The sequence below is a fragment of the Phalacrocorax carbo genome, chromosome 4, assembly GCF_963921805.1.
Source record: "Phalacrocorax carbo chromosome 4, bPhaCar2.1, whole genome shotgun sequence".
Classification (NCBI taxonomy): Eukaryota; Metazoa; Chordata; class Aves; order Suliformes; family Phalacrocoracidae; genus Phalacrocorax; species Phalacrocorax carbo.
In genome coordinates, this window is record NC_087516.1 from 81,696,470 (window position 1) to 81,712,823 (window position 16,354).

A 16,354-nucleotide genomic window follows, 5' to 3' on the forward strand; every position below is an offset into this window, starting at 1 on the left:
TCAGATGCATATATCATTTTTCTGCAGGAAGACATTGCAGGCAGTATTTGTAATGGCAGCTGAAGATGCAGACCCAATTCTGACCCTGCTGACATTGTTCTGCAGTGAGGATAATCTTTTAGAAGCCAATAGAATTACACCAAATGCCTGAGCAACGTGCTTCGGTGCTTTTATGGCAATAATTTGCCTTCAGTGCGAGTTAAATTGTCTGAAAGGAAGCTGTATGTTTCAATAACCTTGTGCTTGTCTAAGCATGACCACGTAACTAGCAGTTTGCTTAAAGGCCTCTTCTAATAACGATTTGTTACTGGAAGGTGCATTTCATTCACTGTATATTTTTGTCACTTATTTCAAGTGGGTTCTTTTATTTAATTGACAAGATAATTCTAGGCAATATTGTACTTAAGGCTTTTTAAAGTATTTTTTCAGAAAGGTGGTTGTGCATAATTTCAGAAGGCATTTTCAAAATCGTAGGGATTCTGCATAAATGGAATTTAAATTAGTCATTAAAAGTTAAACCGAGAAAAAAAGAGCAGTCACCTTTCTGACTGGAGAACCAGGCAGCTGTTGAGTAAAAGGATTTGCTAGGTGGCATTCAGCTACAAGGACCGGGAATGGATATTTTACATTTATTTTCAGATTTAACATAGAGCAAATTATTTTTATATAATCTGGATTAAATTTCAAGAGGCCAAAAGACCCTTTGCACAAAGCATCCGCAAAACAATAGGAAGATACTTCCATCCTGATTTCTGGTTTTTAATCATGGAGTGCATGTATGATGAGAGAAAATAGGTAAAATAGCAAAGTATAGATGTTCTGTCCCACAGAGCTCATACATGGCTATGGGGAGATGGCATGACGGGTCACACATGGCAACTTTCACCTCATCGGCTCTTAGTAGAAACCCTGCCTCAGGAGCAGCTGGTGACAAATTTCTGGCCACCAATGAGAGATCCCCCCTCATTTCTCATCGTGCCGCTCTCTGCTGTGTTACCAAAGACATTCTCAGTTCCTTACACACTCACTTTTCAGATTATCCAGTCCGAGGGCTTCAGTACAACAGGCCATTACATTTCAGTAAGTACACCTTCTAATGACCCAGGCGTAATTTGAATGCCTCAAGAGATGAAAAATCCCTTCATTATCTAATGCGCCGTGAACAAAATACAGCTCATTGTCCTTTCCCAGGGTTTCTTTAAGTTTACCATCTTGTACGTCTTTTGCTAAAAATGAGTTCTTCAGGGCAACATCTTTCATACTTTGCATAGGGATAACTTCAGTGTAAATGAGAAATCATGTCAACCTGTATAGCCTTCCCTTTATCAGACTATACAAACACAGAAGACTGCCACAAATTGTCACAGATGGATGGTTTTTTCCAACTCTTAAGTGTAAAAAATTTCACCCCTCCAGTCCAGTGGATTGGTTATTCTTAATCAAATTACCAGCAGTTGGAGTTCTGGAAGTCTCGTAGAGACTGCCAATCTTATTCTATTCCCTGTGCCAGAAATGGAATATTCCATTTTTTTTCCTTTCTTTCCGAACAATAACTACCATCAGTCATCTCATGTCCATTGGTGCATAAAGTCCTTCTCGTATATTCCAGTGATGATTTATACTTTGTTTCACAAGATTAATTGCTCTGTGCTAGTGTGAACAGAGATGGACAAATTTCCCTGCACGGTACCACAGATGTTTTCCAAGTAACAGCTGCAGGAACATTTCCAGCATAGTTCTATCTTAAGCTACCGTATCCAGGCACATCTCACTAACATACTCCTGATACTTGCCAGAAGAAATAATTCAGATGTACTTTCTCAGATGTACAGTCAGTAGGTAGCTCGGCCTGTCTGGAAATACCAGGAGTTCAGACTGCCTAGCCTCATATTTAGGATCACGTATCACACGATTCCCTAAATACTTCCAGGGCATGCAGAAAATCCTCCAACACCTTGCCTAATCTGTGTCTGCTCTCCTCCTGCTATCGCTGCAGTCTGTGGCAAAGCTCCCATCTCGTTTGGTGGAGGAAAAGCCAGGCCCTAGCAGTAAGGATTCTGGAGCGAGGAGAGGAAACGAAGACTGCTGTACCCAGTTGAGCTGCCAGATGATTTTTAGCAAACGGGAATGTATGTCACCCTCATAAAATCTGCAGCCTTCCTTCTCTCCAAAAGAGCATCAGCAAACATCAGCCTGACCTGTGCAGAAAAGCGCAAGTCGCCATGTTACTGGGCAGTAAATTATCCATTTAGAGAGTCATGTATACAAGTGTCACAGAAAGACTGTACATTTTTCAAGATTATAAACTCCCACAATGCTGATGTGAACTCTCCAGGACGTAAAATACCCAGGTATAGATGACGTCTACAGTGAAGTATAACCATAGTCAGGTAATTCACATGAACTGCCTTTAAGCAGTCACGTGGAGAAAACAAAGGAATTTTTTTGTTCTGGAAGGGAAAAAATATAAGAAAACCCAGATTAAATGAGCCAGACAGAACAAATTTTTAAGGTACTGTTACTCATGCTTTCTCCCTTCCTGAAGACCAAGATAAAGCTGCTTTAGCCGAAGGCTTGTGTGGAGTAGGTATGCTCAAGAGTACACAGCTGTCATTGCCTTGCTTTAGCTTGATGTCCAGTCCCATGCATTTACCCATCGTCTTTGTTACACGCTATGTGGAAAACTACTCAACCTCATTTAACTCTGAAATTAGTCCTGCTCTGAGCTGGAGTTTGGCCTAGAAAACCTCTGGGGGCCCCTTCCCACCTCAGTTGTTCTTCGATTTTATGGATATTTATTGCAGTTAATGCCTTTGTGTTTATAATGCCCATTTACTTATTGATCTTGAATTGTGAAAGTAGGTCATTTTCTGCTTCTCCTGCACTGCTGTGTTACCACTTTGTTTTGCTTCTAGCGCTATTAAGGCCATAAGAAATTATATTGTAGTTTGGAAAGCAATTCAAGAAAACACGTCTCCAAATCAAATTATACAAGAATTAAACTTAATGGCAGATGATGACTCTTTGAAAAGAGTTTTTTGAAAATCGTGCACAATTTTATCCTTTAGAAGGGCAGGTGAAAAAGATTTGGATACAAACTAAGAAGGGTTTTTTTTTCCCTATAGTAATTCAGATTCAGGCACGTAGATCCTAGATATGAAACAAAAGTAAGGAGAAAGGTGCATGAAATATTACTATCAAATAGCAGTTCCACTATATTATTCACTCTGCCAATACAAAAAGGGTAAAATTGGAAATGCTGTGGAGGAGGAGATACATTCCTATCAGCTGTTGGCGTTCTCGCACGTTGCAATATGCATTTCCAGCTTGTCATCTATTTTCTAGGAAGAACGACTGATTTACAGGTGCGATCCCTAGGGTGAGGGACACGGTCTGAAGGTTTTACGTTACCAAGTTAAATGGAATATATTTGGAATAGATTAGATCATGTTCCAAATCGTAAAGCAAACCGCAGAAAATATCTGTTCTGGTTGAGAAAATTAGATTATAGGGCCGTTTATTCAGTAAAAATAAATCAGGTAAAAAGGTTAATTCAGTGCTTGCAGTTCTCCTCTCTGAATTAATTACCGAATGTGAAAGAGGTACTTGATTTGCTAAAAGTACGCACGTACTTCACTGTTCTGGATGAAAGCAGAAGCGCGTCTTGGTGGTTCAGGAAGCTCTGCGGTGAGAACAGACAGTAAGGGAATCTTTGTCAGCTCAAAGAGCAGGGTTTGTTTTCCTAGTAAATAATTTATATTCCTGCTGTTCGGAAGAAGTTGCGAGAGACTGTCGGAAAGCGGTGTGGTAACAGCTACAAAGTCCTTCGAGGCCGTGGAGACGTTAGACTTGATCTGGCACTCCTGTGATTCAGCTTCTGATGATTTCTAATGTCAACAGACCTCTTTTAACATGCGATTCTGCAGACTTAAGAGTCAAAACCAAGTGGCTGCATACCTGAGACCGCCTCTCCCTGCGTGACAGGTGATAGCTTCTGATAAGGGAGAGCACTAAAACTGACAATTGATTTAAAAGAGGCAGAACAGATTGCACAACTGCACGAGTTGTTGACGGTGCAAGCTACACACAAGCCATGGCTGCTCTTTCTGTTATCTTTATTTAAAAATGCGTCTAGGTAACCAAGACACTTAGTGTGCAAACTATTTTATCTTTTTGTTAAACTTTTTTTTTTTCCTAAAGCTGACAAGTATTTGGACAGGGAGTTCAGGCTGCTTTTTTTTCTCATCCATTTTGGATGAAGTAAACCAACGTAGAGTACTTTGGAAAGGGGGCTCGCTTGCTTCTAGCCTCTCTTACTGGCCAGATGCTTTTTCCTTTTCCATGCCAGGACAACAATTTAGCTTCAGTTTCACGCACAGAACAGCTGAATTCTGTTTGTGAAACTGAAGCCAGGGTTTGTCTGTCCAGCTGCAGTGTAAATCTACGTCTTAAGCTGAAAGAAATGAAGGAGACAGCATCTAGTTTCTTTTTTTCCTTTGCCACATACTTCAGGAAAACTAGATTATTTTTCTTCAAAGCGCAATTCATTACTGCCTCTAAGAACAAGCATAGCTAAGGTACAGTAGAACGTAAGCTACGTAGCTAATGCAGTCTTATCATTCGCACGTCCTGACTTCCACACTACTTGGAAAATTAGCATTCCATTGATTGATTCATTGCACAGAAAGGGTAAGATTTGCAAAAATAACTAGCGATTTTGGGTAGTTCAGTTTTCACGGAGGTCAAAGGCAGTTCAGTGCTCGAACCCATTTCATTCCTCTCTGTGAGCTCCTATGCGCTGCTGATTTTTATTTGATGAGCACTTACTCCAGGAAGCCGAGCAAAGACTTCTCAGGTAATTTCACCATAAACTATTCTTTAGGATTCTCCTTGTTTCCTTCTGTTGCTCTTCCCAACGTTCCACAACATTGTTTCGCAAACTGTGCCTCTAGACAAAGAAAACGGAGCGTGACTTTCTTTGCAGCTTTTGAATAATCGCTTCCTCAGAGTCCTTTTCATTCAAGTCTTTGAAAAAAGGGGTGCCTCCAGAGAAGTGAAGTCTTCCTGAGCCCTGAGTAAGCCTCAGTGTGATACTTCTTCAGTTCTACCAGCGTACATACCTCTCCTGACTGCTTTGATGGGTGCTCGAATGCCTCTGCAAGGGCTTCCTCCACCAACGGCCCAAGCTCAGCCTGCCTAAGGGCAGGCAGCAGAGATGCTCTGGGCCCTTCCTCTTTCGGGATGAAGGTGACTTCCGACGAGAGCTCTGCTCCTCACCAAATTTTATGTCTGAGATCGGTTTGGAGAAGAGCCAATAGGCCATCTCGTTAATTTTTTTTTTTAACGGTTTTGTGTGTTTCATTCTTCAAACCAACATCGACATTGCCTTCTCTGGGAGGATCAAAACTTGCTTGCTAGGTTAAAGACCTCAGCTTAGCAATAAATATAGGTAAGTTATATAATGGTTGGAGTCAAGGTGCAAACACAGGAATAAGTAGACTTACTCTGTCACACTACACTGAACTTGACCAACTAAATCCAAACAGCAACTATTATTATTAGTTTAGACGTCTCTAGCCCCTCGGGATATTCAAATGCTTAACAAAATATTTTAATTTAGCCTCACAACCAACCTGACATGAGGGTAAATTTATCCTTGTTCTCAAGTTGCTGTCTGCATACATATTTGAATTCATCAAGCTTGCTTGCCTGTGCCAGGCTTTGTGTGCACCTAAGTTGGGCGGCTATGAAAATGAGTATTAACCTTTGCCTCTGTGGGTTTAACTGACTGGTCAGAAGTCATGCAGCGAATAGCGCTTGGGTCTCCAAAACAGGACACAGAGCCAAACCACAAGACCATCTGTTTTCCCCTCTGAAGGGTGTTAAACAGCACAGATAGAAATGCCTGCTGCAGAGATACACGTCCTTCCCTTTTCCATGTATGGGATTTGGCTGTGAATCCTGTAGCGCCTCTTCTTTCCTTACACTCAGTGGTAGAAAAATCAGGCATTGCAGAAGCTGAAAGGGAGGTACTACAGACGCCTTATATGTGGGATTTTCTTGTTTATACTAACGCGGATCTCTCACCGGTCAAACGTTTACTGGTTTGCTACCTCCCTAGAGCCCAGTCTGCTGCTGAAGCCATGGCCACCCATGTAGTTACACTTGCGTGCCATCCCGCTGTGTTGGGAGCCAGGCTGGAACACAATTCCACTATGACCAGAGCAACCCGTATTGCTGTAAGCCCCCTGCACACCTGGGCAGCGAGTGCCCTGCACCTGCTGCCCGTGACAATGCAGTTGTCCTCTCAGGTCTCTTGAAGAGAGATGTGCTTCATTTCCCCCCACGGGGATGAACAGGCCTTCTCCCTGCTACCAAAGTGGACTTCCTCCTTGGTCGATGCAGCACTTGGTATCTTTATAGTGTTCCAAGGCATCAGGTTTTTGTACGGTGCATCAAGGCCCTGCATGGAGAACACCTGCGAGTAACGGCCTTCCTCCAGGTGTGCTTCATTACAATTCACCCAGAAAATTTATTTTTCCTAGGTTTAATATTGCCTCTTTTGCTTTCTCCCTGAGCTGCAATCCCAAACACATTGAGTTCTTGCTGGTTGGGTCCATCTCTTTCTCAGCAGCCTCTCTAAATCCCTTGGCCTTGGCAGCCACTCACCCATGGCAGCCTGCCCACCCTAACTTTCAGCTGCTCTGGGCACACACTCTGCCTTTCTTCTTGGAGCGCGTACAACTGTGCTGCTGTTTTGACCCCTGGGTGGTTGTGCCCAGACCTGGGCCACCTCCTGCAGAGGCTGGAAGCTGTCCTGGGAGACCTCGCCTTCAACTGACCACCCTGCTAGGTCACCTTGCTCTGAGGTCCCTCCTGCACCAGGTGAATCACTCCTCAGGCTCCGGGATTTCCTTCGGAAGGAGTATTGATCTAGTAGCTGATTAGTTTATGGCGCTACATTCAGCTCAGCCGGGTGCCACCTCAACTGTCCCTTCCTACTGTTACTGAGGACAAAGGACTGCAATCCTAAGTATTCAGCTGAGGGCATATTCAGCACAAGGCGAATAGAAGGTTCCTGCCAAACCATCAATTCCACAGTCTGCTGGTCTGAGGATGTGCCGCCCCGCCTCGGGCTCCCAGCGCTGACATGCGAAATGTTCTGGGAAGGGCCCAGATGGAAATCCCTTGAGCAAATGGTCAGAATATGCAAGAACCATTGTAACTGCGGGAGTGGAACAATCTCGGGACACTGTCAGTCGGACCTCTGGAAAGGATTTCCCAGCTAGGAGCATCAGCTCAAATTATCTTCACTTGGTCACTGCTACAACCAACCAGCAGGCCAACCAACTTGGGAAAACTCTAACAGCTTTACAGACTTCTTAAACAATGAGACCCAGAAGAATTCAAATGAAATTGGGAAAGCTAGAGAAAATCCCAGTGGGACTTGCCCTTCTCTGCACCTTCTTAGTTCTAAAAGGCATATCCGATTTCAAGATAAAGAGCAAGAAAAATGGAAGGAAGCAGCACACAGCAAGCTTGGATTCGAAAAGCAGTTCACCCTATGCATAGAGGAGTTTGGTTGCTGCAGGAAAAATAGCCTTTCATTTCAGTCTTATAAGTGTGGCCCGAGAGTTACTAGAGAAAAGGTTGAAAAAAGCTTATGACAGATGAATTTTTAGCAAACTGCTTCAGAGTTAATTTGTCAGGAAATAAATAGAAAAAAATTTCTATGGCCTCTCTACGCTTGATTTATGTCACTGTGCTTATTATCTCTAGAGGAAATCCTCTGTGTGCTGTCTGAACAGCTGATAAGTACAGATACTGGAAGGAGTTTAAAGAAAATGAGTTGCCTTTGCTCTGAACTTCTTCCTTTTATCTGTTAATTTCAACATCTAGTGGTATAGCAGGGTTTTGCCACTCATCCTCACAGTGCCAGGATTTTCATGCAAAGTATTTCTTCTGTTCCTGGTCTTTACTGCACAGTGCTATAGCACACCCCAGAACCCTCCGGAAAAAACACCAAACATAACAACCAACACTTCACGTTACAAAATATTTGAACACTCACAAGTTTAGTTGTCCAGTTCTTAAGTGGAGCGGACAAAAGGAATAAATGGAGCTGGGAGACAACTTCTCAGCTTCCCTGGCACTTGAGGCATCTCTACCTTTCGCTATGTCAGTGGGACTGCCAGGCAGAGCAGGCCATCTAGAAACGAGAATAAAAACAACAGTGAATCCCTCCTGCAGGCCTTTGTGCTGGGGAAAGGCTGAAGTAAATAAATAAAGGGTGAATTCCTGTTTACATCTCGCACGGCAGTAAATAAGGCACCTCCAGCAGTGACAGGGAGCTTCGTCCCAGCAAATAGAGCAACATAAAAGCAGCGAGAACTTGACGCTTTCGCTGAGCGTCTGCATAAGAATAAACGCCTTTCCTTATTGTTTTGCGAGTGTTTTGAATAAAACTTTGAAGCTTCAACCTGCCTGCTGCCAAAGCGTCACTGAGGGGGGGCGAACTTAACCCCCCTTTGATGGCGGGGGCTGCTGGAAGGAGCAGAGGGAGGCCGTGAGCGCCCACAACCCCGCTTGCAGGGGAACGGTGGGCGGAGGGCGGGCGGTGCATCTGACCGGCCCAGCGGGGCCTTCCCCGCTGCCTCCTCCGAGCGAAGGAGCCGCCAGCCCCGCAGCCGGGCCGGGGAGCCGCCGCCGGAGCCCCTCTCCGCTCCCTCGCGGAGGCGAGCAGCCTCCCGTGCGCGCAGGCGCGGCGGCGGGACGACGGGGAGCGGCTTCATCACGCGCTACCTCCGCGCGATCCTTCCGCCGGCCAGCCCGAGGGAAAAGAGTCCCACCCCAGCCCGTCCAAGCGATCCCCACCGCCTCCCGCACCGGGGCTCTCCCCGCCGCCTCCCCGTGGGCGGCGACGGGCGAAGCGTGTCGCCGCCGGCGGCGGAGGGCGGTGTCGGGGGGTGGGGGGGGGAGGCGAACAGAGAGGCGGCGCCGGGGGCAGCGACTCCCCGCCGCCTCCAACGGCCGCCGGCGTTGTCCCCCCCCGCCGTGGTGCTGAACGCCAACGGGCGCCGCGCGCGCCGTCCTGCCCCGCCCCGCCGGCGCGAGAGGCGGGGATGGGCTGAGGGGAGGCCGCCCCGCCGGCCCTTCTTTCCCTCCCCTGCTCCCCCCGGGAAGCGGCTGGCTGCGGGCTGCCTCTCGCTCCCCCCCCTTCCCTTTTAATTTTTATTTTATTTTATTTTAATCCCCCCCCCCTTCCCCTCCCTTTCCCCTCCCCTTCCCCGCGCGGCGGCGGCGGTGGCCCGCCTTCCACCCCCCCACTCCGCCGCCCCCGTCGCCGCGGCCCCGCCATGGCGACATGAACCCGCCGGCCCCCGCCGCCGCCGCCGCCGCCCCGGAGATGGGTCCCGCACGGTGCTGAAGCGCCGCGGAGGAGCCCCGCCGCTGTCGCCCCGCTATGGGGTGCTGATGGCCGGGCCCCACCGGGCACCCCGCCGCCGCGCAGGGGAGGTGAGCCGTGGGGCGGGAACGGGGGGGTGTGTGTGTGTAGGGGGGGTGGGTGTGCGCGGCCGGGGGTCCCCGCTACGGGATCGGGTGTGCAAACCACCGGGGGGCGTGTGTGCATGCAGTGCGTCGCGGGGGGTTGGGGGGGTGTGTGTGTGCGTGTGCAATGCTGTGCGCGGGTGTGAAGTGCGCGCGCGGCATCGGTGTGCAACGCGTGTGGAAAGCTCGCGTGCATCGCACGAGGGTGCGTGCAAATTGCGCGCGCCTGCAGCGCATCCTGCAAACGGTGCATTGTGTGTGTGCGCGCGTGTTTGCACAGGACTCCGGACGTGCGAAGCGTCGTGTGTGCAACGCTCCCGGGAGCCGTGCAGCCCTTCTCTGTCTGTGTGTGTGTGTGTGTGTGTGTGTGTGCAAGGCCAGCGGGTGTGCGCGTTGTATGCCGTACCTTCCTGTACTCCCCTGTCCCACCGTATTGGTGTCCCCTGTCCCCGTCCCTCCCCACCCCCCACACACCCCGGCCAGGACCGTGCCGGGGGTAACCATCACATCTGTGCCCCAGGTGTGACTTTTTGTGGCGGTGGCTTTGTGGTGCACGTAATTTGTTTTTGTTCCCCTGTCTTCGTGCACTTCATTTGCAGAGATGGGCCGTGCCCACCTCCCTTCCTTCTTTGCCCTCCCATCTGCGATGGAAGAAGTTTCCTTGAAAGAAGAGTGGCGTTGTGTTCTATAAATCCATCTCCAAAGGGGTGAACTAGAGGAGCAGAGTTACTATCAGTGATTTCACGCCGGTGGTAGAGAGCAAACTTGCAAAAAATCCTCCTGAAAACTTGGCCATTGACCACAGAAAAACCTGTTCCCTTATCCTCCCCTTTTGACCCTGTGAAGGAGGGGAAAAAAAGAGCAAGCCTGCATTTTCCCACTCTTAAAAGTAAGGGTGTTTGAAGGTAGACTGTTTTGAGCCTGAATTCTAAATAGCACTGTTCATCATCAGCCTTTGTGTGCTTCCAAAAACATCCTTTCCGTGGTGTGCTGTGACAGCCTGTACAGGGCACAGCCCCTTTAAAAGGCAGAAGGGTGCGATTTTTTAAAATTAACCAACTACTGAAATGGAGCAAAATGCATGTGGCTCTGAAGCTCCCCTTTCCAGAGCGTACCTTGCCTTTTCCCTGCAGGGCTGGCAGATGTGGCTGAGGCCCCCTTACCCTGGAGCTATGACCCCCCACCTGGGGCTTTGCTGCTGCCTCTGCCCCGATTTAAAGCTGGGGGATGAGTGTGGAGCCCAGGTTTTGCAAGGTGAGGCTGGGTGGGAGTTTGTCTCTCAAAAAGCAAATTGCAGCATCCTTTCCCTGTCTCGAGGGTTTGATTTTGGATCCCTGCAAATGACTCGGTTTTGTTTTCAAAGTAGTTTGGCTGGCTCATTAAGCTGGGGACAGCTCGCTCTCATCTGTGCCTGCGCAGACCTTGGCAGGGGACGCAGGAAGCTGATCTTTTGGCTTTTTCCCAGCTGGAATTGAGCTTTCACATGATAAATATATACTTCTAATTATCCTTCACCCCTATTTAGAGCTTGTGTATTGTTTGATATGGCAGAATTAATCTTAGCCACTCCTCCTCCTCTGTCCAGTCTGTATTCTTAATGAGTCCTGTGATTTGTTTGCTCCAGGTCCTTATTTAAAACTACTCTGAGAGTGTTTCTGTCATTGCATGATGAGAGCCTTGCTCTGTCAGGCCCCTCCACAAAAGGTGCTGCTCGCTGGATGCCTCCTGGTGCCAGGCTTGCCCACAGTTTCATGTTTGGAGCATCATGGGGCAGCAGCCAGCATTGGTGAGAGCCGGTGGGGAGCAGAGCAGCACTCCTGCAGGGTGTTTCTGCTCTGGTCTTGCCATCGGTGGCCATTCCTGGATGCACTTGAGGGCACTGACATGCCTCAGCACAGCCTGAGGTTTGCTGGGTACCAGCTCCCCAGAGGAAGCTGCCTCGGCCCACGCAGGGCTGCTGGCCCTGCCACATGCCCTCACCTTTGCAGCCTGGGGCCAGCTGTGTAGCTCCTTCAGGCTGGCTCTACAGCATTCCCTTCTGGACTCTTCTGCACAACCAGGTGGTACACAGGAGGTTGGGTTGGGTCAGGTACAGTTTTAGGGAAGAAGTTGTAGCTCAATGGTCCATATCCCTACGTCCTCGAGGCTTTGGGATGACTGTCTGAGGGGTAGACAAGTTAGGTGTTGGGACCTATATTTTCCAGGGCAATGCAGTACCCAGAGCTATCTGTCTGCCATCTTATAGTAACACTTTGATGCAATTTACAATTACTTTATAAAATAGTTTTCCTATATTCAGATTGTTTTAATAGTATTTAGACATCTTTCAATTTAACTAGACCTCAGTCCAAGCATGAAGCTCTCCAGTTCCACTACCTTTGCTCATGTCATTGCCCTGGGATAGGCTTTTCAAGTCAGTAGGTGGACCCAAGTGTTCAGCTTCTTACAGCTTTGAGCATGTCCCCCGTAATTAGTCTTTCATGTTTTCCCTTCTCAGCTTTCCTGTGCTCAGCCACTTCTTAGCACACATCGTGCAGACAACAGAAATGAGAACATGAGCGGTGTTCATGTAGTGGAACGTGCCTTCCCCCAGGGCCTGTATGAGAGATGCTTCCCTCTGCACACCTGCAGCAATGTCCTGGTTAAAGCAGTAATTAATATTGACCTCACACTGAACTGGCTTTTGGAGCACATATATTCACAGGTTTCACCTGTGTTTTTATGTGGCACTTTTGAGGAGATAGGCTTTGGTACAGCTGTCATGGTGATATAGATTATTCATCTAAACTGGGTGATAATATGGATAGATGGACAATCTGCAGTTTATTTAACACTTCTTTCTGGCCTGCCAGAGATAGAGTTTAAAAAGCCTGGGCAGGACCAGCAGCTTCCAGAAAACTAGATATTTTATTTTGACCTCCAAATGATAACCCTGAGGGCTCCATTACCCAAGCAAGAAGACATCTCCAGATTGAGTGAAACAGTTTTGGATCTGAAGGTCCTCCCCTGCAAGATCTAAAACGGGTATCTAGAGTTAACCTGCCCACAACTAAATTGCGGCTGTTTTCCTTTGCTCCGGTGACTTTGTGCAACTGAAGAAGGTACAAACCCAGGTACTTGTCACCAGGACACACCAATGAAGCAGCAGAAAATCTAGGTTGGCCATCAAGAAGGTGGATTTCAAGGGGGATTCTGGTTCACTGTGAATAAAGAGTAGTTTGAGAGTTCAGCACAATAGTAGCTATTTTCAAATGCCAAAAGAGCAAGGTGAAGCCATCCAGATGGAAGGACGATCTCAGGTGTCTCCACCTCAGTATGAAGCAGATGTGTTCTAAAATTTTCCCTTCCTCTGTGTTCGCTAACTGCAAATATTATCAACAAGGATTTATCAACCATAATGGGTATTTGCACTTGCTGTGCAATAAATACATCTAAAAGCTCACTCATGAACAACATGTTACTGCAGATACTCCATTTTGCTCATCAGCCCAGACATCAAACATGTTCTTTACCAGGATGATGGGAGGGCTGGATGAAGCCATTTGCCAGAAGCTTTTGAGCCTTTTTGGTGGTGTTTTGCGGCAAACAGTGAGATCCTGTTTCTTGGCAGGGGTAGCTCTTGACTACAGTGGCCTGTTAGACACAAACTTGGCTCCCAAAAACTTCACCTTGCTAACAATTTCAACTGTAAACCTTGGGGTTTAGCTGCTCCTCCCAGCTGCCATGCAGCTGAAAAGCCTGCTTCCTTTAAGGATGTAACTGCTATAACAACATGACCATCAAATGCAGCTTAGTCTCCATTTATGAGAGGACTGCAAATGCATCTGTACTTGCATTGATAGGAGCAAAGAGGGACTTTGCACGACACACTTTCTGGAAGCAGCAGCAGAACTCTGCCTGCCGTTACATACTGCCTCTTCTCTCTTTATCAGTACCCCCACCTCCCAAGACTTCCCTTTCCTGGCTTTGTCATAATTTTAGGCTGAGGACTATTAGTTTTAGGTTGTCCAAAACTGGGGATATCAAGCTTGTTACATTTGTACCAGCTGGGCAAGAAAGATGAGCAGTAGGGAAGAGCCAGGACTGTGCCTGTGCCATCCTATTTTTGCAGACAACTGGAATTAGGTCCTTTTCTGTATTGTCTCAACAAGAGGCTAATTAGTCAGCAAGCTCGAGCTCCTGGAGTATAATTAAGCTTTATAACTGTGGGTTCTCTTTGGTTGATGAGAAAGAGGAGGCAGTACCCTCAGAGCCTAAGAATGCTGCTCAGCAGCTACAGTGCTGTACCTCATAATTGATCTATTGTTTCAACAGCAGATAATTCCTCATTTCCTCATAATTATCTCTTTCTAGTGCCTCACACTGTATCCTGATATTAGCCATAATCACCAATTATTTACCCTGAAGCCAATCAGAATCTGCAAAGCAAAATATTGGCCTCAGTGAACATTTATGCTTTCAGATAAAATTCTTTTGTTGTTGCCAGGAGGAATCAAGCCATTGTAGTTACACGTTTTTTTGGCTGTGGGTGTTGAACTGGGTATAAACTTGTTCGGTTTTGTTGCCGTTCATTTATATTAATGACTGACTACTGCCAAAAGACCAAAGAAGTATGCTGAATCCTGTTTCAGTGTTTGTGCCCATAGAGGCATTGTATTTATTTGGTTTCAGGGGATTATATTACTCAAAAGATGGTGCGTGATGCTTTAAATTCTGAATGCCTGTTGGCCCTTGCCTGTAGAGAGTTAGTTTTTATAAGCTTGAAAGCCTCTGGCCCTACTTTATAAAATTACTGCTCACTCATCCTTTGTGAGCTTGATTTTCCTCAGAGTGACTTCCTTCAAGTTACTGTTGATTTATACCAAGTTATATTGGTGATGGGAGAAGTGAATCACACTCTGCGTGTGTTACTTTTAGGAGACTAGCAGTGAGACATTACATAATGCTATGCTTGGTTTACCTTTTTTTTTTAAAGCCTTCCTGCTCTGCTTTCAGCATTTGTTGCCTGAAGAACTGATGAGCTGCCTTGGGCATACTGCTGGGCCCTCACAACTGTGCTGCTTTGAGCCTAAAGCCCTTAAGATCAGGGTGGTTGGGGCTGGAAGGAACCTCTGGAGGTCATCTTGTACAACCCACTCCTGCTTAAGTGGAGCCCACCTAAAACCAGTTGCTTTGTACCACATCCAGATGCCTTTTTGAATATCTCCAAGGATGGAGGCTCCACAACTTCTCTGTGCAACCTCTGCCAATGCTCTGTCACCATCACAGTAAAAATGTGTTCCTGATGTTCAGAGGGAACATCCTGTGTTTCATTGTGCCTCTGGTCCTGGCACTGGGCACCACTGAAAAAAAGCATATACATTAGCAATATGTACACCACCACCCTGGATCCCAAACCTTCTCCTTCCAGGCTGAACAGTCCCAGCTCTCTCAGCCTTTCCTCATAGGAGAGATGCTCCAGTCCCTTCATCGTATTAGTGGTTGTTTAGTGGACTCTCTCCAGTATGTCCATGTCTCTTTCTGGGAGACTCTGAACTGGATACAGCACTCAGGTGTGGCCTCACTGGTGCTGGGTAGAAGGGAAGGATCACCTCTCCCAGTCTGCTGGCAGCACACCTCCTAACACAGCCCAGGAACCAGGCCAGAAGGGCATGCTGCTGGCTCACAGTCAACTTGGTGTCCACTACAACCCCCAGCGCCTTCTTTGCAAAGCTGCTTTCCAGCCAAACACCCCCCAGCATATACTGGTGCCTGGGGTTGTTCCTCCCCAGGCACAGGCCTTGACTTACCCTTCACGAGGTCCCTCTCAGCCCATTTCTCCAGCATGTCGCGGTCCCTCTGGACGGCAGCACGACCATCCGTCACATCAGCCACTCATCCCCATTTGGAGTCACCTGCAAACTCACCGAGAGTAGCCTCTGCCCCGTGTCCCACATTGTTAATGAAAATGCTAACCAGGACCGGACCCAGCATTGACCCCTGGGGCACACCACTGGTTACCACCTCTGGCTAGGCTTTGTGCCGCTGACCACCATTCCCCCAACACAGTCATTCAGCCACTTTTAATCCACCTCACTGCTCATCCAGCCCCTACTTTCACTAGTGGGTCCAGTTGTACCCTGGCTTATCTTTTGTCACTTTTGCACTTACAGGAGCCCCTCTAGTCTTTAACATCCCTTGCCAAATAAAATTGCAGCTGTGCTTTGGCTTTCATACCTTCATCCCTGGCTGCTCAATGTTTCTGTATTCCTCCCAGGTTACCCAAGGAATGACCTATTGCAATCACTCACACCTTCTTCCTAGAGGTCTCTCATGATTTAGGGTCTTAAAGGCACATCTGGCTCCTCTTTAACTCTGAGGGTGGTAAACCTATTTCCTAGTTGTAAGCCCTTAGGTAAGGCAAGAGCCTTCATTTTAGCATTGGAAGTCACCAGCTTCCACCCTTCTTCAGAGGTTTCACTTACCTTGATAGTGAGGGTAGGCACTGCCTGCTTCTCAACTGCAAACAGGGGCTGAGGCTTTTCAAGCTGCAGAGTCCCAGAGAAGATCCTGTGTCTCCCATGAAACTTCTCTGATGCTGCACAGCCTGTTTGCTTTCTCCCATAACCCCTTCACTTGGCACCACCACAGCTCCTCCAAGACAGCATACCTCCAGCAAGACAGCCATCTCTCCCAGCCACAGAGAGAGGCCCTGAGGCACTCCCTGCAGGCTGGGACTTGGAAGGCTGTGTCCATCATCCAGAGCTCTGCCTGCATCAAAACTTCTACCCCTGCAGAAACAGCTGCTCTGTCTGCTGCAGGAACT

General features: G+C 47.6%; 1 protein-coding gene and 2 long non-coding RNA genes across 5 annotated transcripts in view; 2 read left to right on the forward strand and 1 right to left on the reverse strand.

Annotated features, from left to right (window-relative positions):
• Positions 1-3,340: 3,340 nt before the first annotated feature.
• On the reverse strand, positions 3,341-8,866 carry LOC135313204 (uncharacterized). Of its 2 annotated transcripts, XR_010372838.1 has the most exons (4): positions 8,485-8,866; positions 8,072-8,209; positions 5,121-5,289; positions 3,341-4,948 (listed from the first exon to the last, which is right to left on the reverse strand). It is a non-coding gene; the product is annotated as an uncharacterized LOC135313204 (long non-coding RNA). The 2 variants fall into 2 exon arrangements; XR_010372837.1 differs by lacking the exon at positions 5,121-5,289 and having other exon boundaries at positions 8,485-8,864.
• A 265-nt stretch (positions 8,867-9,131) lies between these two features.
• CCNI (cyclin I) overlaps positions 9,132-16,354 on the forward strand; it is a 32,964-nt gene continuing 25,741 nt past the window's right edge. Inside the window, exon 1 of one of the 2 annotated variants that reach the window (XM_064450682.1) lies at positions 9,132-9,516. In XM_064450682.1, the coding sequence (XP_064306752.1) occupies positions 9,475-9,516 (42 nt within the window). In that variant the 5' untranslated portion in view covers positions 9,132-9,474. The remainder of the gene's footprint in view (positions 9,517-16,354) is intronic. The other variant, XM_064450681.1, reaches the window with a different exon arrangement.
• Positions 10,265-15,770, forward strand: LOC135313202 (uncharacterized). Its single transcript, XR_010372836.1, has 2 exons — positions 10,265-10,803; positions 14,545-15,770. It is a non-coding gene; the product is annotated as an uncharacterized LOC135313202 (long non-coding RNA).